Source organism: Neophocaena asiaeorientalis, unplaced genomic scaffold, assembly GCF_003031525.2.
Source record: "Neophocaena asiaeorientalis asiaeorientalis breed wild unplaced genomic scaffold, Neophocaena_asiaeorientalis_V1.1 scaffold108, whole genome shotgun sequence".
Classification (NCBI taxonomy): domain Eukaryota; kingdom Metazoa; phylum Chordata; class Mammalia; order Artiodactyla; family Phocoenidae; genus Neophocaena; species Neophocaena asiaeorientalis.
The window spans coordinates 5363898-5386639 of record NW_020173770.1 but is presented as its reverse complement, the minus strand read 5'-3'; the positions used below and the strand labels follow the sequence as shown (position 1 = coordinate 5386639).

Genomic DNA, 22742 nt, shown 5'->3' with positions numbered 1-22742 from the left:
CTGAGAAGGGTGGGCTTCTGGAGAGGAAGGGGAGAGGGACCCCAGAGTGGGGCTCGGCTCTGTGGCAGGTGCCTGGGTTTGCACCCACCCCCTCACAGCAAGGACCTCACCTGTACCTGGCACTGTTCCCGATGGCCTGTGACACCTGCCCCCTTCCCAATGTGACTCTTCTGCTCCCCCCGCCAAGAGGGGGGTCCACCTCCCCAGCCCCAGGCAATGTGCTGGCCTCATACTTCAGTCTGACTACACAGAGTGACAGAGGTGCTGCGGCACCTCTTCCAAGGCTGGGCCTCCGGGGTCAGCGTCACACCATCCAAATTCACACAGGAGCCTGAGACTAGCTGGGAGCTGGGAGGCACTGGGAGGAAGGACCCTGGGGCTGGGGCCCAGCCGTCCCAGCTGAGGTGGGGAGGCCAGTCCCAGCTGAGCTCAGCTGCCTAGAAGCCAGGAAGTTCCAGAGCGAGCGGCCACACAGCAATACCTAGCTGACGTGCCCAGCAAGGCAAGGCCAAGGCGGTGAGCCCACCTGTCCTCCACCAGCAGGGACCCATCGCCAGTGCTGCAGAAACCCCCCGAGGCCTGTCCCCAGGCCTTGCCAGGCCAGATCAAGGTGAGAGATCCCAGAGGGGATGGACTTCTGCAGGGTAGGTGCCCCAAGCAGGGATCAAGCTGTGGACAGTTCAGTAATGATGAATTCACTGTCACAGGCATCCTTATGTTAGGGCTGGAGCCCCCCTCTCCTTCCCCCAGTGATGGGTTAGGCTGCTTCTTCCCCACGGCACTCGCAAGGGCCCTTCTCCAAGGCCTGGCCAACTGTGGTTTCAGGATTCTGGTGTGGCCTTTTGAAACAGCTCTCTCCTCACTTTCCTGAATGAACCCCCAGCTCTTCTCCCCTGGAACATCCTAGAAGCCCTATCTGATGCTGAATCATACGGCCTGGGCACTGGGAGTTTCGTGTCAGTCTCTCCCTCTCTGGAAGGAAGTTTTCTATTCTTCGCTCCGCACGTAGGGCACCAAGGCCTGGGAAGGTGACAGGGTTCCTGAGGCGCCCGAGGGGTGGGCACAGGCCACCCACCTGGCCACAGCTAACCTGAGCTCTGCAGTGCCAACACACCCAGCCACCTAGAACCTTGTCCAGCAGGAATCTTTCACTCGACCCTGACTGAGCGTTAGCCCCAAGTCAAGTACTAGAAAAACAGCGGGATTAAAGGTTGAAGACAGGACAACCTGGCTTAAAACTAGCACTGGGGAATAAAAAGGAGTGAAATATTTTTTTAACGGAAGTGCAGATGGCCGTGCCATCACTGTGTGTATCAGCAACTACTGGCACATCTCGTTTCATTGCACTTTGCAGGTACCACGTTGTTGTTTTTTTTTTTAAAAACAAACTGAAGGTCTGTGGTAACCCCGTGTTGAGTAAGTCTACTGTCACCATCTCCTGCATATTTTTAAATTAAGGTGCGAACACTGTTTTTAAAGACAACACTGTTGCATACTTTACAGACTATAGTGTGAACATAACTTGTATACGCACCGGGAAACCAAGAAGTTCGTATAACTTGCTTTATTTGCGACATTTGCTGTATCGTGGTGGTCTGGAGCAGAACCCAAGTTATCTCTTAAGTATTCCTGTGCGGGCACTGCCCACAGGCCCCCGTGATGAGTGTTACGGCCAGGTAGGAAGGAGGCCCAGCGGTCACTGCACACGCAGCCCTCTCCTCACTACGACTATCGCAACTTGAATGCTACTTGGTCTTCGGAAGCCGGGCTCCTCTACTCAGCTGTGAATATACTAATCACCACCACACTGGCACGTTGAGTGAATGGTATAGGCGTTTGAGTTATACGTCTCAACAAAGCTATTAAGAAAGAACACAAGTGTGGGGAAATGTGGCCTCACCAGGCCCTCTGAGCACCCAGGGGCTGGGCTGTTGGGGGTGACCCAGGCTAAGGGGGCTCCCGGAAGGCTGGGTGTGCTCCATGGGGGCAAGGGCCGGGGGGCAGCTGGTTTGAAGCCACTCCTCAGCCCTGATTTTAGTGTTCTCTGCAAAAGCAGCTGGAGGCTCGGTCCACAGATGGCTACAGAGTGCCCTGACAAGTAGATTAGTTTCTTAAATACAACATGGATCTTAATGAGTCACGGCCTCCAAGTGAGATGCTCTCAGGCCATGTAGCTCAGGTAAGAGCTGGGCAGAGAGCCGGCCGAGCAGGCAGCTGGCTCCCGGGCTCCCCAGAACCCAGGCCGCTGCCCCCTCCCCACTCAAGGCTTGCTGGGTGAACACAGCTAACCCGGTGTGCACGCATGAGGTGTCTCCTTTAAGCAGAGGTCTAGACTTGTGGGACGCACATCATCTAGTTAAAAAAAAAAAAAAAAAGTACAACTTCTGTACCTCCAGAAAGACAAGCATTTGTTGTACTTTAACTGACTCCTTAGAGCTGCCCAGGGAAACTGTCCCGGCAGCCTGAACGGTGCAGGGTCCGTACCATACCGGGGAACCGGAACAGAGAAAAGTGAGCGATACTTTTCCTTTGCCCAGCAGAGCTTAAAAACAAAACCAGAACCCTTTATCACTTGATTAAACCCATTCTCTTAGACACTCGCACGCTGGCCGGGCGGGCTTGCCTGGAGCCCACATGCCCCCCGTGCTGCGCTGGATGCGCCCTTTCCAGGGTGGCTCCTGGTCGTCAGTGTTTGGGCTCCTTCACCCTCCTGAGTCCCAAGGGAGCCTCTTGTGTTCCTGGTGAACCCCTCTGCCCTGAAGAAGCGCCTGATGTTGTCTGGAAAGCTGGTGCTTCCCACTGGGGGCAGGGCAAACAGCACCCACTCAGACCAGGTTCTTTCCCTCCCAATTGACCGAGACAGAAAGAACCATGCAGGGCGTCACCGAAAAGCAAATACGCCGCCAAGGAACACATTTCAAAGCAGCTGAGGACGCTCGGCCCTGCTTCTACTTTGGGGGAAATGTGATATGTGGTCTGCTTTCCCTCAAAGGCCCAGCCTCACATGGGTGGCCCTGCAGAACCGGAAGAGGGATAAAGGGACGTGGCCTGGGTGCAAGGGCTGGAGGCTCTGGCTTCCCGTCCAGGTGAGGCCACACCTCTGCATGCTTCTCAACACAGGGGGACAGTCCTTGGAGGGGGAAGTGACCGCTAGCTTATGCCTGGGGCGGGGGACAACCTTGGCTGCCCCTTCTGGCCGGGAGCACACATGCTCTGCACCTCCTTTCCAACAAACAGCTCCGATGGAATCCCCTGGCGCTCATTCTCTTACGGGACTGCCCTGTCTCCACCGGGACTGCCAGGAGTCAGAAGGCACCCCAGTGGCCTGTGCCTTCCCCAGGCCCTCCTTCCTTATGGCAGCTCCTCCGAGCCTGTCCAAGAGAGGAGCCTCAGGACCTCGCCCTAGACCACAGCTAATAGGCCATGAACCTCTCAAGGGCAAAAGGGGAGGTGGGGGGGCTCCCAGGCCACTCGCTGACAGGATCCTCAACGTTGTGTGTCTCCGTGTTCCTCAAGGGCACTGACCCGAAGATAGGGCTCAGCCAGCCAAGCTCACCCACTGCTCCTTGGTCAGGGCCCACCTTTACCCCCAGCCACTGGCCACCAGCGCCACAGCAGGAGGCGGAGACTGGCTGTGAGGTGGGCATCCAGGGTCTGCCCTTCCCCCGTGGTGGCGGCTCCACTCTGGTTCCAGCTTACGAGCCAGGAACCCTGAGATTCTGAACTCTAGGGCGGCTTTCCAAGTCCTGAGCTGCTCTGGAGCTCGCTGGAGAGACCCCCTCCCCCCCACCGTGGCTCAGCGTCACCTACAGATTAAAACAGGTCTCTGCAGCCCAGGGGTCCCTCCACCACAGTAATCAGACCAGAATGAACAGGGACGTGCCTGGGAGCTGGGAAACACCTGAGACCAGCCTCAAGTTGTAAAGTAGTAAGTCACGCAGCCGGCACCGCTGCCCTCAGACATTTTTCCTTAATTGACTTGCAATCTTTCATTGCATCAATAAAATCACCTACACACCCCCAAACCCGCCCACGCAGGCAACCCAAGGTTTGGGTAGCTGGGAGACGGCAAGCAGGTATGAGGACACTGTCCACGGGGCACCAGGGAAGAGACAAAGCCCCTCCACCCTCCACTCATTCCTCCCAAGCTGAGACGTGCCCAGGGCCCACCCCAAGTCCCTCTGGTCTGCTCCTTGCCCCTGGAGCCGTCAGAACCATGGAGACGGGAAGGCTACATCCAGGCAAGTCAAAGCCCCCACAGGGGGAAAGTGACCCATGAGCACACGGCCCCTCCCCCAGCCACTCTCGGGGACACATGCTCACTTTGTAAAGTCCTAAGACCCAGCTACACCCAGCGGCCCGGCTGATAAGAAACCTGGTCCAGAAGATGTCAGCTTGGCCCTTGACGTCTGCTCTGCCCCTAAAGGGATTAAGCCAGGACTCCATGTGCCTTCCAGGACCGTCCTTACGAGGAGCAACCTGGAGGTGGCCTCTGGCCAGGCAGGGCTTGCTGAGGCCCTGGAGCCTCAGGGCCTCGGGGCTGGATGAGCTCGGAGGACTGAGCTTTGACCAGCTCTGGGCCATGTGGACAAGACAGGGCCGGGGCCCAGGTGACCCACAGCTGTTCGGTGTCGTGGGCCTCTCAAACCCAGTCACCACCTTAGATGGAGGGAGGACACGGTCTGTCCCTTCTAAACAGTAACTGCAGAGACGGTCGGGCCATCAGGCCTCGTCGGAGGACAGACCTCCTCACAGCAGCATCTTGCTAGAAAACACCCGCAGTGTGTAGCGAGTTACCATGTTTGTTTCCTTGAGGTTTCAATCAGCCTGGGGAAAAACCCGGTCCACGCCCTTCGCCACAAGTGCTGGGCAATCTCGCTAGGCCTGCGCGCAGAGCCCTGCCCAGACAGCCTCCTCGGCCACCTTCTTCCGTTACTGAGCAGAGATTCATTTAACAATTAGCTCATTAATGGTGCCGGATGCCAGGGCATCGCGGTGGGAGACCATCCTCGTGAGTGTGTGGCCAACACCAAAGGAAAAGCCACCCATGCTGGCACCGCTGGGTCACTGTCTCCTCTCGGAAGAGGAGACGGTGCTTTGCCGCCCTGAGAGCATCGTCCCGGATAGGGGAGCAATCGCTGGTTCTCTTATCAACGCCAAACTCAGCAGCAACTCCAAGGACCACACGCGAGGCACACAAAGTCTGTTCTCCACCCATAGCCTCCCCCAAGCGGGAGGTGTTCAGAAATCCGCGCCCTGCCTGGAGCCCCGACACTGGCTGGGGAAGCCGAGCAGCCCAGACCGGTGTCTCCCCCTGGCCGGGGGCTGAGAAGGGGATGGGCTGAGCCTCTGAGCCTCGGGGACTTCCAGGAAGGCCTTGCCCACGGCATAGGGACCGCCAGCGGAGGCCACTGGGTATTTCACTTGAGTTATTTCTCAAGTTCTAAAAATGTGTCCATGGCAACAACAGAAGGGGACGTTTAAGACAAATAAAGTGAAATAAAGATGAGAAAAGAACAAACGGATGCCAGGAGTCTGGCAGGCGCAGGTGCTGCAGCCCACACGCCGGCCTGGGTGCCACCAGCTTGCCTGTGATGGGCTCACGCCGGGCTGGTGGGACCAGTGGAGGCTGCAGTCAACCCACTAACAGCATAAGTCACCTGCCCCAACCCCTCTCCAGGTGAGCATTTGGAGGGGCCTGGCACCCAGCAGGTGGGCTTCAGCACTGTCGGGACAGACTGGGGCCAGGGAACCCCTTGGAGGGGGTCCCAACCAAGCCGAGGACACCCCACTCTTCTTGGTGCCTGGAAGGGCCCTTCCTTCCAAAGCACAGGAAGCAGCAGTGGACAACGCTGGCCCTCCAGGCTCGCCGGGCCCACAGCACACGCGTCACTAGGAGAGCAGGTAGGCCTACGCGTGCTCCACGCCCCGAGCCCTCCTGGGCTGCTGCCTCTCTGATTGGCTAGCCACCTGGAATCAGATGGACCGACTCCACCAGGGCCCCTAAGGAACAGACAAGATGCCCTTCTCCCTAAAGGCCACTGGAAGAGCCTAGCAGACTCAGGCTTATTTTTCTAACTGTACTGCCTGGACCAAGGGCCCATAAAAACAAAATACCGCCCTGCTTCTTAGCTATGGCAGCCACCAAGGCCGGGATGGAGACGGAAGAAGCGCAAGGCTTTCAGATAACTTAGTTTTTCCTGTGGCTCTAAAACCCAAAAGGAAAGTGACTCTTAAGGACCCTTTAACAGGCTTGCTGTCCGGCAGGCCAGAGGCCAAGCGTGCTGCCCTTAGGCCCCAGAGCAGCCAGGAAGCTAATTCTCCCAAGTGCAACAGCTGGTTGGACGTCCCCGCCCTGCTCTTTTCCTCTATAACTTTATGTCTAAAGCGATCCAGGCTCAAAGCCCAGTACATAGGAAAACACTAGAACCCATCACGAAGTCATATTTATTCCTTCAAATATAAAGCATTTAATAGACAACTCCCCAGCAGAAAAGCCGGTTAGGTTGAGAGGTGAGCTTTAAGCACCGTAGATGGAGGGGGAAGGGACCGGCTCAGGCTGGGCTGCTGGCGAGAGCATTCAGCTCCCCAGGCAGAGCCCCCTCAACTGAGAAGAATCGCCACTTCCCTGTGGACTTGGCAATGCCCACCGAGGGCTGGGCCAAGGAAGCAGCAGACACCCTGGAAAGGCAGTCAGCTGTCTGCTGCAGGAGAAGCCCAGCCAGGCCCCAAGCCTGCACCCGTGAGCTTATCAACTTCGACTGGATAAGGCCCTGGCAAAAAATTTAACAAAATTTTTAGATGAGATGCAGGAAGTTGTCACAAGGTAGTAGAGCCTGTGAATGGGAGGGTGTAGGTTGAGGCATGATGGGGAGGGAACACTGCACATCTATAGCGGATGCTGAATCTTTGGACATGTTGTTGAGGGCGGGAGAAATTCAGCTCGTGATTGCTCAGAAAAAGGATTTTTTTGAGCAAAGGGCTCATTGGTCCCATCTTAGGAGCAATGTGAATCTTTCCAGAGATCTCATTTCCCTCTTTACTTTGGTTGCTAGGAAGCTCAGAGTGAAATTCTCACCTGTCCTTTTGCACAGGACTGCAGAGAGTGCTGAGCTCTGGCCTTACCACCCAGCTTCATCTTTTTCTGTTCTTATTTTTCCATCCACTCAGTTTTACCCTTGTGTGTGTTAGAGCTCTTCCTGATAGCCAGGCTTAAATCCTCTTAGGACCAAAGAACATTTTACATTCCATTTAATCACACAGAAGAATTAATTTCCTTGACTCTCCCAGAGGGCAGCACAGTACAGAGGAAAGGGGCTTGGCTCTGCAACAGAACAGCGTGGATCCAAGTGCAGTCCTGCAGGGCACCAGCTAGGGACAGGCAAGCACCAGTAGGTGCCCCTGGGGCCACACAAGCACTGAGCTTACCCATGTGCAAAGCCTGGGCCAGCCCATGGGATGTGGTCCTCAGAGCTCTCTGAGGGGGTAAGTAGGTCCATCTTCCCAATGTCACACTTGGGGAAGTGAGCCTCAGAGCACCTTGGGACTCCTACTCTGGAATCACCCTCTTCACTTCCTCTTGCTGACATGGACCCTGGTTTCCAGCATGGGCTGGTGTCCCCCGCCCTTCCCTGACTTCATACCACTGCTGAATTTCCCATGCTGTCCTAACGTGCTGTGCTTAGTGGTTCATCATGACACAGCGACCAAGCACAAGTTTGGAGTCAGACAGGCTGGCCCCAAATCCCTGTCCTGCTGTGTGACCTGGGGAAGAGTGCTAACCTCTCTGAGCCTCAGAATTTTCATCTTGAAAGGGGAAATGCCTACAGTCTTCCTGGGAATTCAGATGAGATAACTGTGGTCAAATGCTGCAGAGTGGTGACATTTACTCTTATTTATTGGGCTGGTTAAGCCCTAGATGCACTCAAGGCTGGCTTCTCCAGCCCCAGTCCTGGTAGAGAGCAAGAGGCGTATCAGGGGCAACTTGGGGCCAGGGGCTCCCTCTGAGCCCTGCGGGGGGCGACCTTTTCCTACCAAGCCAGTATCGGGAGGACTCGCTCCCCGTCGGCCTCACCAGCACTGCACACAGCTGCGCTGGGAACACAGGCATCAGAGTGAGTTCGGGCTCTCCTCCCGTCCCCGGGAGCACAGCCCAGAGACCTCATTTACTAGTACAAACTCTGCACCAGAGTTTTCTCACCCAGCTCTCCCACGTTTAAACAAGAAGCTGTTCCGCTCACATTTGCAAACTCTTCCTGGGATCAGTTCTCAACCGCACTCAGATCGCATCCCCAGGAACCGCCCACCCTCTCAGTGGGGACGCGTGTTTACAGGTTTGATTTTAGGCTCTCCTAACAATTTGGCAAAGGGTGTTTTATTCATACGCTGAGCACCACTGTTTGGCTAAATTTAACTGCCATGTACCTTCCTGTTCCTTGAGCAGGAGGGAGCAAGTAAAAGTCCACAGTCTTGGGTTTTTTCCCCCCTTTCCATGAAAAACAACTAAAAAAGTCCTTTGTGGAAGCCAGCCTCAGAACAGAGGTGGGTAAAACGCACCCAGCAGTACATTAACTTAAGTGCCTTTAGCTTCTATATTGCTAACAAGGGCTAACCAGTTACGGATTAAAGCATTATTTACCTTTCCTAAACTTAAAAAAACCCACGTACTAACTAGCAAAGAGCCGATCAAATAGCTTCAGAATTCTTGCCTTGTGTAATCTTAGGGACAAGAAATAGCTTCCAAACACCTGAGAATCTTCCATGTTAGCACATGTTGGTTTTTCTCTTTTAAAAACGGTGTTGGGACCACTGAGTATCCATGGGCAGCAGAACGCGGTGGGACCCCGACCTTACTCCAGATTCAAGTCGACTCAGGATGGTTCAAAAGGACCTAAATGTAAGAGCTAACACTACACAAAACTCTTAGCAAGAAAACTGAGGCACAAATCTTCATGATCGTGGATGACGACACCAAAACCACAGCAACCAGCGGGGAAAAAAAACTAAACTGGACTTCACGATAATGAAAACTTCTGTGCTTCAAGGACAATATCAAGAAAGTAGAAAGACAACTGCAGAATGGGAGAAAATATTTGCCAATCAGGTGTCTGATACCAAAAGCCAGTGAGGACTCCGGATTTTGCTTCCTGGGCCCCATGGCCCACCCAGGTCCACCCAGTAGAATGTAAGTTAGAGAAGCCCAGTGTCCAGTGGACACTGGACACTCAAGGGCAAGGGTCATGTAAAGAAGTAATGTGGCGAAGGGGTCTGTTGCCTTTGCCTTTTCTTGGGCAGATAAATGCACCGAGGCTCGCCCCACCTGTGCATCGGGCCCAGGCACTTGTGTCCCCTGGAAAATCTAACTGGCACCGTGGACGAGACTGCCCCCTCTCCTAAGCATTTCAGAGAGGCAATCATCCCCGGAGGGGTTTGGGGTTGGAAAGAGATACTAATACACAGAACTGTTACCTAGAGACCAATGTCACATCCGACAGTCCACTTCCTGAAGGCGGAGGCCAGTGCGGCCCCGCTCTCTATTACTCAGAGCCACTCTGTAAAACTGGGAGACCAAACGCCCATCTAGAGATGAGAGGGCATGGCCGGCCTGTGCCGGGCAACTTGTGCTGCTCAGGCCACACGAAGAGGGTCTGGTGACAGGAGCTCGGGCAGAGCTGGCCGGTGTCCAGCAACAGTCTTAGCCCCATCTTCCTCTGAGAGAACACAGATCAGTTCCTGTAAACTAACTCGCAGGAAAGCACAGCAAGGAATAGCTTCATTAACCACCTCCTCTGCGTCTCACATCACATTAGGCAGAAAACCTACGATGACCTCAGAGCCTCCGAGTGGCCGGGAGCCCATTTCACCCGTAAGGGGCGGGGTATTCCCAGATTATTAGGCAGAGAACTGGGGTCCAAACCCAAGTCCCCACAGATCACACTCCTTGTACGATCACTGATACACACCCCTGCTGAGGGGGTCTGAGCCATCAGGGTTAGGGGTGGGGTGCCACAGAAGAGGCGAATTGACAGAAGGGGCCAGATACCCAGTTCTGTGAAAGGCCTGTTAAGCTTTTCTGTGACTCAGGCCTGGCAGTGTGGCCCTCTGCCCTGGCACAGATAGCAGCTGGGACGCCTCCAGGCCACCAGGCCACAGCTTACCTAGACGCTGTCCTCCACGGACAGGACCAAGTCCACACCCAAAAGGTCAGAGCAGGCTACTTTGAGGGACAGATCGCTGTGGGATAAGCCCAGAGTCTCTGAGCCGAGTGCGCCAAAGCCAGAGTCCTGCCTCCCGGCCTGAGAAGTAACCAAGGAACAATGACAGTGATAAAAGCACCACTTTCAAAGCTGGCCCAGCAAAGGGGGGCACCCTGAGTGAGGAAGGGAAGAAGCGTGAACCAAGCAAAGGGCGACCTTGGACTCTAAACCCGCACCCAGAGGCCAGCCCGAAAGACCCTCCAAGTGCAAAAGCAAACCAGAAGCCTGTCGATTTTATCGACCTTGGACTTATTTCAGGTGTTTTACTTGGAATGGCCTAGCTGTCAGCACCTTGGAAGTACGTGGCTCCTTCCCGGGCTCCATCTGGAAGGGAGACTGCTGCGGAGAGGGGCCCCGGCCAGAGGAGGCGGCGAGTCCTGCTGGGTGACCCTGGATGAGTCCCCTGCCAGCTCCACGTGGCTAGGATTTCCTGACCGTGGAGGTACATCACTCTTCAAGAAAGCCCGTTCCAGGGAGTCATTGGGCAACAGCCAGGACCGCGACAGCCTTCTCGGGCTACACCTACACGTACAACCACCCTCGGGCTGGTTTGGGCAGCGTCCTCTCCCTTAGCCCCACCACAACGCTTGCAGTTTGACGGTCATTCTGGAGTTTGAGCTCTGCCCTCAGCCTCCCCTGCCAGTGCACTCACGCTCCTCGGGGATGCTTCCCCGAGTGCTGCAGGCTCCCCACGTGTGTCCCCATCCTGGCCCTTGTTTCACACTGCAGTAACTGTTCTTTTATGTATTAACTGGGCGGAGGGTGGGGGGATGCACCTGAAGCCCAGGCTGGGGTGCATCCACTTGTGAGCACCAAACATCTGACCCCAAGCCCAGAACACGGCAGGGGCTGGAGCAGTGCTGAGGGGACCGGCCCCCAGGGGTCTGTGCTCAGGAACCCTGCCCTGGACCGCAGCCCGGGAGAGGTCTACTTCCTTTACACATCTCCCTGGGCAGGCTGCAGGATCCTGACAACGAAGAGCTGGTGTCACCATCCCGTTGCTCTGCAGGGCCAGCTCAGGGGCACGGTCCCCACATACTGACAGGCAGGGGGGTTTGGCTGAGCCCACCCTTCTTGGGCGGGCTCTGCTTTGGGGGTGGGGAATGGGTGTGATCAGGTGGCTTGGCGGGAGGGTGTCTTTGGGGCCTCATGGTGGCCTCCTCCAGGCTGATGGTTTGAGGGTCATGACCCTCAGAACCAGTGAATCCTCTGGACCCCATTCCCCAGCACGGATCTTCATTGCAGAGGGACCTTCAAAACCAAAGGCAAGGACACAGGCGGAATCACCAGGCGTGCGTGGGCCTGACAGGAACAATCTTCCATTCTGATTCTGACGGGACTTCCTACCCAGGAGACCCGGCATGCACTCCCACGGTGCTGGAAACCAGTGCCAAGATATCAGTATCACATCCAACACTGCCACGCAAGTGACCAGCTCTGGTGACAGATAACACTGTGACACCACCAGCCTCTCTCCCACACCCCCAGTATAAATGGGCTGCAGACACCCCTGTCCTGTCCTGTCCTGAAGGGTCTTTGGGCAGTGCCCCCGGCAACTAGATGGGGGTCACGGATGCACTTAATCGAGAAAAATGCCTGGAGGGAAACTGAAAAGGGCCAGAAAGAGAGCGGGCTGGGGCTGCATCTCTCACGTTGGAAGCTCTGAGGCCCCTGCAGCCCGTGTGTGGCGCTGTATTCGTGGAGGACAAAACCGTGAAGGTGGCTGCAGCACTGCTGTTCACGCCATGCACCCGGCTGCACCCGGCATAGGGGGGGACTCGGGCGACGGCAAATCCTTGGCCGAGGTCGACACCATGTGACATGGGGGGGAGGGGCATCGCTGGGTTAGAGCCGCTGCCAGAAGGTTCCGCAGCTTGTGCCCCAGTCGAGCAGGTCAGTGTGTAAACGACAGCAGGTCCACTGGGTACCGATACTCCCGTGGGTCTGACATGCGGCCCCACTCATCCCGCATCACGGGGGCTGGGGGCTGCCCCGGGGCCCGTCCTCACCTGGTCACCCTCCACTGCCCGGTCCATGGACTAGCAAACAGGAGCCTGGTATTTACAGCAACAAAGCCAACCAAGATGAAGCAGGTAGTTCATGGACCGAGAAAAGCAAATATAAATTAAAATATCTACTCCAGGATGTGTTGTACAACACAGGGAATATAGCCAATATTTTGTAATAACTGTAAACGGAAAGTCACTTTTAAAAATGTACAAAAGATGAAAAAATTAAAATACCCAAAGCATATAAAAATAAAACCAAGCACTTAAAAACAAACAACCCACCCACTGCAAACACTCAGCTCACCACTCCACAGGGAGAGAGGAGATAAGCCCAACTCCTGGCATCCCCTGCCCCTCCAGATCAGAGGGAAACACGTGAGTTAAGCGTAAACCAGAATGAAGATTTATTCATGCTGGTTGTGCCGCAAATGTCCAAGGCGGCTCGATCTGGATTTAAAGATCGCAGTCTCCCGTTTCAGCTCAGCAGCCGCAGCGGTAGGGCTGCCCCTGTGAGCTTCAGGTTTCTAGACCCGAGGTCTGCAGTGGTTTCCTTAACCGTGAATGTTATGGACTGTAGGTTCCGACAGATCCCAATCTGGCTATTGACTTCATGAAATCTGCCACACAAAATGCCATGTATCCAGGCTCAAAGCTCCCGGGGAAGCCAAGCTCCTACCCCGGTCACTGACACACTGTTTTCGGGGGAGGGCTATGATGACACACTGAACGTTCGAGAAGGAATGAGAGGAACCACTGCTACGGGACACATCATCTGACAGAGAAATTTTTTTGCTGGCAGACTTCCGACTGCAGACTTCTTGGCACTGGCTTGCTGCCATGCAAATGAAACAAAAATCAATATCCCTCGGTCTGCAAAACCGTGTGTTAACAATTGCAGTCCAAACAACTTAAATAAGGCCCCTCACCCCCGCACCCAAATAACAGCGACTGTTTTTGTTAGAAGGCAGTGCAAAATAAACAGAAAAAGAGAAGAAAGAAGGCAATTTCACAGGTCCTCCTTAAGCAAAACCTTTCCGGGACTTCAGTGTGGAGATAATCTTTCTGTGATTATGACCAAACCCTCCCGTTGCTTAGCAACACATAATTAAGGAATATGTTTTCAGATCCGCTTTGCAAGCCCAGCCATTATCAGATGAAATTACTGAAGCAACAAATGTCATCGCCATGCAAATTAGTTGGTTGCAAAGAAAGAATGTTTGACTGTGAAGGGGAAGACACAGGGCCTGGGAAATACTGTCTGACTTTCCTCCTGTCACACACTGATTAAAAAAAAAAAAAGTCAAATAAATTTTATGGTAAGACTTAAAAAGAAAATCCACACATGAGACAAAACCACAATCTACAGGGAGAGACAACAGAAAAATCCAACCAGCGTCCCTTTGGAAATAAGAAAGAAACGTGTGCGGAGGTCGGCATGTAAAGCAACAGCCATTTCGGTCTGTGAGTCGCCAAATCATCAGCGGCTTCACCAATGTAACAGATAACCCTAATGCAGTATCTCAGAGCTGCAGGAGCGGGCTCCCAGCCCCCACCCATGGCTATTTAAGGGGTATTTTCAAAAAGGTACATCTCATTTTTACCACGATTTTCGTCCCACCATCTCCACCCTATAATACTAGTTATTCAGGGAAAAAAAAATTCATTTAAAAAAGATTCAGTTTTCTAAACTATGTTGGGGAGGACGGGGGAAAGAACGGAAGAAAGCTGATTTACAGCTTAAATGGCCAGGAAGGATTCCAGAGTCGAAATAAAAATTCTTAAGTGTTGCTCAGAGGATGCCCACCTGGAACTTTATCCAGACGCCCAGGGAAACACATGCATTCAATCACACTCGACTCATGTTTTGAAGAGAACAGCTAGGATCCTTCTCTCTTTCCTCAACTTGGAAATATATTCTTCCCTACAAGTCAGCAGAATTCCCAACCGCGTTTTCCAATATGTGAGGCTAAGTCTGTTTCTGAAACAGGGAGTTCTAAGGGATTTCAACATCTTGCTCTGTTTAACACACAGTTCTGGAAGCACACCCGTTTTTAGCTCTGCAGCCATTAACTCTACCTCTGATACCGTGTAGACCCTTCAGAGGTGCATTTCCATGCTATAATGCACTTCTAACGGCAAGTGAACGATGACCGATTTATGGGAGGTGGTGGACAAATATCCCACCTTCTCCAAAGCCACTGAATGTGAACTGGAGAAACTGCCCCCGCTCGTGAGCTGAGGGTTTCATCCTGTTCTGAACGATTTCTGGGTTTCTCCCATAAACACAGTTGTGTTTCCTTACTGTAAAGGGAAATCCACAAATCAGCTTGAGCTCAACTAGAGAAAAGGGAAGGCAATGCCATCCCAGTGGGTCAGCCTGAACCACAAATCTCTTTCACCCAAGAGAACGCTCGCCGCCTGGCGAGCTGGCCGTGGCGCCCGGTTCGGCGGAGTGTGTGTGTAAGCGAGAGCAAGTCCAAGGGAGGGGTGGTCTCTCCGGGCTTGGCCAGAGAGCAACAGGAACACGAGGACCTACTGTCCCGTGCTCAAATCTCTGCCCCCACTGTCCCCTCCATGACCCAAATGAGGAAAGGCAGGCAGGGGGTGCATTACTTGGTTCTGGTGCAAGCATGGTGGACACGATGATGGGGGCCCCCGTCCGCCGGGCCACCTTCTGGTAGGGTGAGTGGGGCGTGTGGAGGCTCTGGCTGGCCGGCAGCAGGGTGGAGGGCTCCGGGGGGAGGTTGGGCTTCCGCAGGAGCTGGGGGCTGCTGTGGGAGCTAGGCAGGGGAGACGCCACCGCCCCACGCTCCCGCTTCAGCAGCTCCATGGGCACCGTGTACGCTGTGGAGTAGGCAGTTCTGGGGCCCGGGTTAGTCAAGGCCACCCCGGCCTGCGGGGGGTACGTAGGGCCCAGCCGCGCTGTCAGGGCGCAAGGGGTGGGAGAGCTGTACCCAGAGTTGGAGGGAAGGTGGGGGACTTGGGCGCCCACCCCCGGGGCAGAGTAGGTAGCCGCGGTCTCCAGGAGATGCTGGGATGGCGCGCTGGAGGGGCGGCGAGTGGGATCTGCAGCTTGCGGGGAGGTCGCCTGCAGGGGCCCCGCCGGCTGGGGCCGCAGGGCCGAGGCGTCCAGACCAGACAAGTCACCGTGGAGCTCGCTTCGGTGGCTCAAGCTGCTGGAGCGCATCCGGGGCAGGGAGCCTCCCCGGCCCTGCCTGCGCAGCTGCATCTCCGTCCTGCAGCTGCTGGCCAGACGGCTCAGGACGCGGGCCTGGCCCAGGTTGGGCGCCACACACTTGATGTCTGCATCCTCCATCGTGGACAGGACGGCTGGGGAGTCGAAGCCCTGCTGCAGCAGGGCCACCAGCGTGGCCTCGGCCACGCCCTCCGCCCTCAGGAAGGCCAGGAACTCGGGCATCACACTCCTCTTGCTGCCACCGGGCCCCCGGTAGGCGGACAGGTCGGCCTCGCAATTCTCATAAGGCGTCCTGTGGTAGACGCTTTCCCGGGCAGGTCCGTAGCCTCGGTTCAGGGCGCCCGGGGCTGTTCCCAGGCTGGCATCGGAAGCAGCAGCCGCTCCAGGGTCCACGACCAGGCACGTGGGGGCCGCCTGCCTGGCAGCGGTGGCGGAATCCATAGGCCTCTCGCCCACATCGCTGTAGACCTGGCTGGCAGGGTAGGCGGGCGCCTCCGCCCCAAACCTGCTGTCGGCCAGCTCCCCCGAGTACCGCGCAGGCAATGGGGCCTCGCTCTGCGATCGCTGTCCCTGAGGGATCATTTTACCTCCGGGATCCCGGTACAGGTGACCGGTGTCCTGCAGGACAGGGGCCCGGCCTTGCACTGGCTCCCATGTCATCCTGCTGCCCAGCGCTCCATAACCGGGCAGCAGCTGGCCAGCTCCCGGGTCGTGATGGTGCTGAGGCTCTCTGGGGGCCCGGGCGGCTCCGGCCGGGTCGCTGTAGTAATCCCGCGGCAGCAGGGCCCTGCGAGCTGACATCACCGCCCGCCTGCTGTCGTAAAAGGCAAAGTCGGGAACAGAGCTCTTCCTTCCGGCCACCGAGTTGTAGAAGGCCTCCCGGTAGCGGCAGGGCTCGGTGGCCCCGGGCATGGTGACATCCTGCAGCCCAGGGTTCGGCCGCTCGTACCAAGGTCCCTCTCCGCCTCTGTCCGTCAGGGAGCTTCTCCTCCCCAGAGCCTCAGCGATCTCCCAGGGGCCCTCGTACCACCCGGCAGCATCCCAGCTCTGAGATCGACCGATATTTATATGCCTGCTGGGAACCGGCATTGGAAAAAAAAAAAATGACTACGGCCAAGGCAGAGGAGGAAGCCTTTCTTTACGAATCTTCAATTACATACATCAAACCCAGACCCGGCTGTATTCTATCCCTTCCAAGACAGCAGGAACAACCAACTGTGGGTTTTCTATTTCAAAGTATGGCCTAAATTATTAATCCTCCGAAACCTTAGTAGACAAAACACAACACTCACGGTAACTTTGCCTCACTCTCCAATGGTAGCGCCAGAGGTCTTTTCTTTACGGCTCAGTCCCAGAAAGGAGGCTGCATCCAGCCCGCCGGGCCCCCCTCCCGGCTGGTGCGCTCACATGGACCTCGGCTCTCTCAGCGTGCGGATTAGGAGCTAAATAAAACCCCGAAAGCTTTTGTTCCATGTGACGTCTCGTTAGACTGATGAAACCGGCTGTGGGCTCCAACCAGGCCTCTCGACCCGCAACTGGGACTTATTTTCACACTGAAGCTCCGGCTTATCTCCCCCGTCCTCACCAGGGCACTTTTTGGACGAGTACTCCCTCCCCCTCCCGAAGGTGCCCCCACCGCCGCCTCTGATCGCCTAACAGTGACAGGAGGAAAATAGAAAAAGACTGCTTTAATGTCGATTCACTCTTAATCTACCCTGATGAAATGTTAATCCATTGCATACGGCTGAGAACAAATTAAATGTGAACAGGCAGGCGGGATAAAAAGGAAAAGTCTTGCACAGTTCTAGAGCATGAGATTCCCCAAGAGATGGGCCAGGTCTGCAGCCCGATGCTTTGCCAATATTGAAATCTGGCTCTGAGATGGCTCTGGTTACGAATCAAACGAGTTATTACATTGTTCAAGTCCAAATGGATTCTTTACCGTATTATCATAAAACACGGATCCTTTCATACTGCCCAGAAAAACAACAACGGTGACAGAAAAACAACCCATGCGTGTAATCTAGAATTTATCATTGTAAGACTGCAACAGAGGTCAACAACCTGACCCCAACATTATGAAGCAAAGCTGGGAGGGAGGAGTGTCTTCGTTTAAATCTGTCTGCAAGGAAAGCAGAATTCTAGCAAGCTTGGCCTGGCTCAGATCTCGGGGATCATTTTCCATGTTCCCATAGATTAAGATTTTACATGGTCCTCCGGGGACTTTAGGTGCAATAATGCAAAGAACAGCAGTTATTTAGATAAAGGAAAGCTCCACACAGGAGCATTAAAATATTTTCTTAAACATACAGGCAGGTCCCCGAGAAGCACCACCACAGACTGGACCGGGATCTTCCAACTGCAGGTTCCACGACAAAGAATTCACGACGAAAACAAAAGCTGGGAATCGTGAGGCTACAAGGGCTGTGTGTGGTTAGAACGTTAAAAAATGGGACAATTTGCATATTTGCAGCCATTAAACTTGAGTGTTTCGTCTTCACCCATACGTCCCTCAACCTAAGATGCAACTAGAATCTTTAGCTAAAGAGAATTAACTGTTTAAAAAAGAAAAAAAATTTTTTGAATGAGCAATACTGAAAATTTACTGTGAAGAGGAAAGTGGGTAGAAATCCATTTCTGGGAACTAGAGGCACACGGTAACACAAGACAGTTTAAAAGGGCAGTGCCCCCTCATCCTGAGCAGTACATATATTAAACTTTGGGACAAGCTCTGTTTAAACCAATGTTACTCCCCAAAGAGCACTGGTCCCCAAAAGCCAGAGCTCTGTGACCCCCAACTGACTACTGAGGAAATGGCCCAGGCGCTGCCTGGGGACACAGCACAGGGACCCCAGTCTGCTGCTTGAACACAAACCATGGCCTCTATTTCTGACCCAAAAATGCCAATAGGGCCTCAAGTGAACTGGGAAAAAGCCCTGGCAGATGGCAAAGAGACTCAAATCCTCCCCCAGTCCCCTCCGTCTCCTAGGATGCATGACAGGAAAAAAAGAGAAAAATGAACGAGCCACACTGCAAAACGTTGGGTTTCCATGTATGAAAGCAGCCTGCTGGTGCCAATTTCTCTAATTCCTCTGCTGGCACATTTGCCATCATGGGCTGAAAGGCCCGGGCAGAGGAGACAGAGGCAACGGCCCTGGCCACAAACAAGACAATGTTTACACGTCTCACCAAGAGCCTGAGGATGTGTCCACTTAGAAGAGCCCCGAACTCAATGGAAACAGCACTATCTGGTTACAGCAGATCCCTTCCAGGCTCTGCTGGGCAGACGGGTTTTCTCTTTGGGGCACTGGTCAGAGCCGGGCGCAGCTTCCTCCCCTCTGGAAAGGAGAGGGTGGAGAAAGATGGGGCAGTCTCGGCGGTAACCCTTCTAAGAAGGACAAGGACGACAAGCAGACAAGACTGTGTGAAAACAAGCCTGGTGTACGCGTCCGGCGGGACACACCTTCGCCCCAGAAAAGACACTAACCTGATGACCCCTCCGGCAGCTCCAGCCCACGCTGCCTTGTCACCCCCTCTCCCGGTCTTGGCTCTTTTGGCCAAGAGGGGCCTTTGAGGCCTCCTAGTGGAGGTTCCATCCCATTGTCGCTTTCCCTGCCACCTCCCTCCTTCCACCACTGGTCAGAGAACACGGCTAGCTGGGCAGGAAGGGCTGCAGCGGTCCTGCATGACCCTTCGAGGTGACCAGAAAACGGCATCTTTGACATCGTCTTTTCCTTACAGGATCCTCATTAGAGGGCTTCAACATTTGTTCAGTCTGTACCCAGCCTTGTGCTGGGTGTTTTGCCCATAAACGATTCTACAGGCAGGAGTGATTATGTCACATCCCAGGTGCTGGGATGCAGAGCTTGGGTACCTGGCCCAGGGCCACGGTGCACAGCACCCAGCTCAAACTCCAAAAGCCAACGCTCTGCTTTCTGGAATTCCCTGCACCGACCTGGGGTAACAATCCTGCTGGTGCTGGACAAGGGGAACCTCTTTAACAAAGTAATTCTGTTATTTTCCTAAGGTTCCCCAAAACCCCAAATATAAATGTCACTTATAAAATTAACCACTTGAGTATCAGAAAGTAACTCCTAAACAGACAACTGCCTCAACTTCTCGAAACGAGGCGCAGTGGGCCCTTGCCAGAGTCAGGGCCCCCAGACTTGAGCCAACAGATGGCACCAGCCTAAGGCGTCAACAGTATTATACCATCTAGATGCTTCCTTCTTCTTCCTTCCTGTCATAAAGAAACACAACATGGGGTGGCGTTAATGCCACAAAACGCCACTTGTGGTGCAGACATGTCCCTTCGGAAGTTATCTGTGCCGAATCTTTTTGCAGCGGGGTAGCTGTTGGTAACTCACCCAGATTACGGATGACCTGAAGCAGTTCGAGCCCTCCACTTCAGCACTACCTAAGAGCATGCATACCCCATGGCCCCTAAGAGACAAGGAGCAGGTTTCTGAGAAGGTGCAAGGGTGTAATGCCAGGGGCAGAACAGCAGTGAGCAGAAGCAGCTTCAGGGAGGCGTCGCCCTCCACCCCAGAACGAGGCCCAGGTTCCTTTCCATCAATTTCCGACCCATTCTGCTTGGAAGCCACGCAAACTCACACAGCCTCAGCTTTGCAATCCGCCAAATGTTATGACAGATGTTTTCCTGTGTTAGGTAAAAACACCTGTAACTGGACTTGCACTTTTCTAAACACTCTGGCAGATTTTTTTTTTTTTTTTTAAAGCTCATGCACAGTCTTTAGGAAAGGGCTGATTTTCTGAAAAATCTCATGTTGCCTAAATAAAGCGAGATGGGACCAATATCTGAAAGATTAATGAGTCTCTCAGACTTAACTTTTTAATCCTGCAAAGAGTCTCACTACAGAAAATTGCATAAAGGAAAGAGCCATCTTCTGAAAACTGAGGAACAGGCAATCCAAATTCTCTTGCAGACAAAATAAACCCAACGTAAAGCTGATCCTATAGAAATCATCTGAACAGGAACCTCAAGGTTATAAGCAACACCCCCCAAAGCCGATTGTTGAATTCCCCGGGCAACATGAGGCATCAGTTCACGACTGTAGAGACCTGAAAACTCTGAGATGACCTAGACAGTTCCAGAAAAGCAGGGAAGGAAATCCAGGAGGCGGACGACCATCCATCCCTTCCGCCGAGCAGTCCTCGGGCAGACTGCCCACAAGCATTTCATGTTCTGATCAAGACGATGACCTGGGAAATTGCTTGAAAAGAATGGGAAATAGAAGGACTGTTCTGGGGTCTAGTCCTCACTTCTTTCTTTAAAACAAAGAAAATAACAACAATCAGGCATATGGTGGACTCAGCGAATCTCAAGGCCAGACTCACAGGAAGGTCACTGGGTCTAACTGCCTGTCCCCTGACAGCTGTGCTGTTTCCGCCGGCCTGGCGGCAAGGGATGCTTACCCCTTCTTAGGAGGAGACTCTGGAGCATTACTTGGCCGGCCTTCCCTGTGCCGGACCAACACTAGCCTGAGGCTTTCCATCCCCTGGCTCTCCAGTCCTTGGGGCCAGGAGCCCAAGGCAGCTCTGAAAGCAAAGGCGGAAATAAGAAAGCCCCCGAGATGCCTCCCTGCGCCTGCTGTTTGCCAGGACGAGGCCGCTGCAGCGCGCTCGCCCTCTGCCCCCCCACGGGGCAGCATCTCCTGGGGGACACTGCTGAGGTTAGTGGGTTACACTCTGCTTTCCGGCAGAGACGGCCAAAAATAGGCCCGTGACATCCCACTTCCTACTTTTAAATATGTACAGGCTGTGTTGGGTTTTTGTTTCTGTCAAGTGCTTTAGAATTTATGTTTAAAAACAGCTTTCTGCCTTTAAAAAAGTTTTCTTTCCTTCTGTCCCCACAGTGTCCCCTACCAAAGCAACTTACTTGGCTAGTCTGAATCAGAGAGGGGGACACAAACCCCAAGTACACTAGTAAAACAGCAAATAGGGTCTGGCAGGGCTTTAAGACAGCCTCCGTCTAAGTGACGTGAGTACAGAGACAACATTAGCGGAACCGACCAGACATTTCAGGCATCCCAGGATCGACGCGGCACCACAGGCTCTTGGATGCAGGCTTTGGGCTCCTAATTTCCAACCTGGAGCGGGAGGCTTTACATGATCAGCACAGCCCTCCAGAGAAAACCCAAGCCGCGAGGTGGGGCCTTGCAACCAAATGAGCTGCCCTCTGAACAGCCCCAGGCCTCCTGTAACTCACGATTTAGCCATTTTCAGTGAAAACAAAGGCTTGCGCATTGCTCCTGACTTGATTTCTTGACTGGATGATAAAACTTAGTGAGAGCCGCGTTATGAAAATCAGGCTTGATTCGCACATGCTATGGGATTAAAAAGTCTCTTTTATGGCATGTTTTGAATGTGCCGGTGAAGCAGAAAGTGTGGGCTGAGACCCCAGGTCGGACGCAGGGCCTGGCAAAGCACAGGGCAGAATCTCCCTGCAAAGGCTTTCCTGGATCCTTGACAGCACCTGGCGCAAAGTCCGCCTCAGGCTGGTGCTCAGTGACCTCTGCTTCCCTCCAATAACAGCTCTTCCTGCAAAGTCTCAGCACCTCAGGTGACCCGACTCCCCTTGACGTTGCCACTCTCACCCCAACACGCTCCTGTGTTATGACTCCTCATCTCTGTTGGGTTCTGAGTATCAGGAATGGCTTCCTCTCACCTTGGTTGATGCCCCAGTCATTTCCACCCGCCAGGGCCCAGCTCAAATAACCCACCTCCAGAAAGCTTCCTCAGTCCCCCGCTGTCACTCTGTCCCCAGTCCAAAGAAATCTGCCACCTATCAAAGGTGAGAGTACCAAATAATCCAGGGAATGAATCCACCTGCAGAGACATCCCATGGTTTTCTCACTAAGGTGGCAGAGCCCTGTCCCCTCCTGACATGTCCTTCTTGCATTCACCATGAGCTCATTTGTTTGACTCACGGGTTGTAAAAACTGACCTGTTGAACAGGACTCCGTACGAGGAACAGGACTTGGTGGCAACAGCCAGTCTTCGTCCTCAAGGAGAGTATGTTGTGATGGAGAAAAGGACAGAGAGGTGCACACGATCACCAGGGAGCCCTGACCCACGGCCGCCCCAGCCTCTGAGCCCAGGTCCAGGCTGAAGCAAGCACAGCCCCTCACTTGCAAGGACTTGGGCACAGTGGGCACTGAGCAGAGACAGCAGAGGAAGACGACAGCCCCCAACGTCCGACACTACCTGGCAGGGACCCATACCGTCCCGGCCCGCAGCGCTGTTTCTCACCCGGGCCCT

At 54.2% G+C, this 22742-nt stretch overlaps 1 protein-coding gene across 2 annotated transcripts in view; it reads right to left on the bottom strand.

Annotated features, from left to right (window-relative positions):
- Positions 1-22742, bottom strand: part of CTBP2 (C-terminal binding protein 2) — a 114969-nt gene that overhangs the window by 22773 nt on the left and 69454 nt on the right. The window contains exon 1 of one of the 2 annotated variants that reach the window (XM_024751533.1): positions 14879-16765. The exons of the other annotated variant lie outside the window; for it this stretch is intronic. Within the exon in view, the coding sequence (XP_024607301.1) occupies positions 14879-16550 (1672 nt within the window). The 5' untranslated portion in view covers positions 16551-16765. Of the gene's footprint in view, positions 1-14878; positions 16766-22742 lie in introns of those variants that run through there. 2 annotated transcript variants of the gene reach the window in all.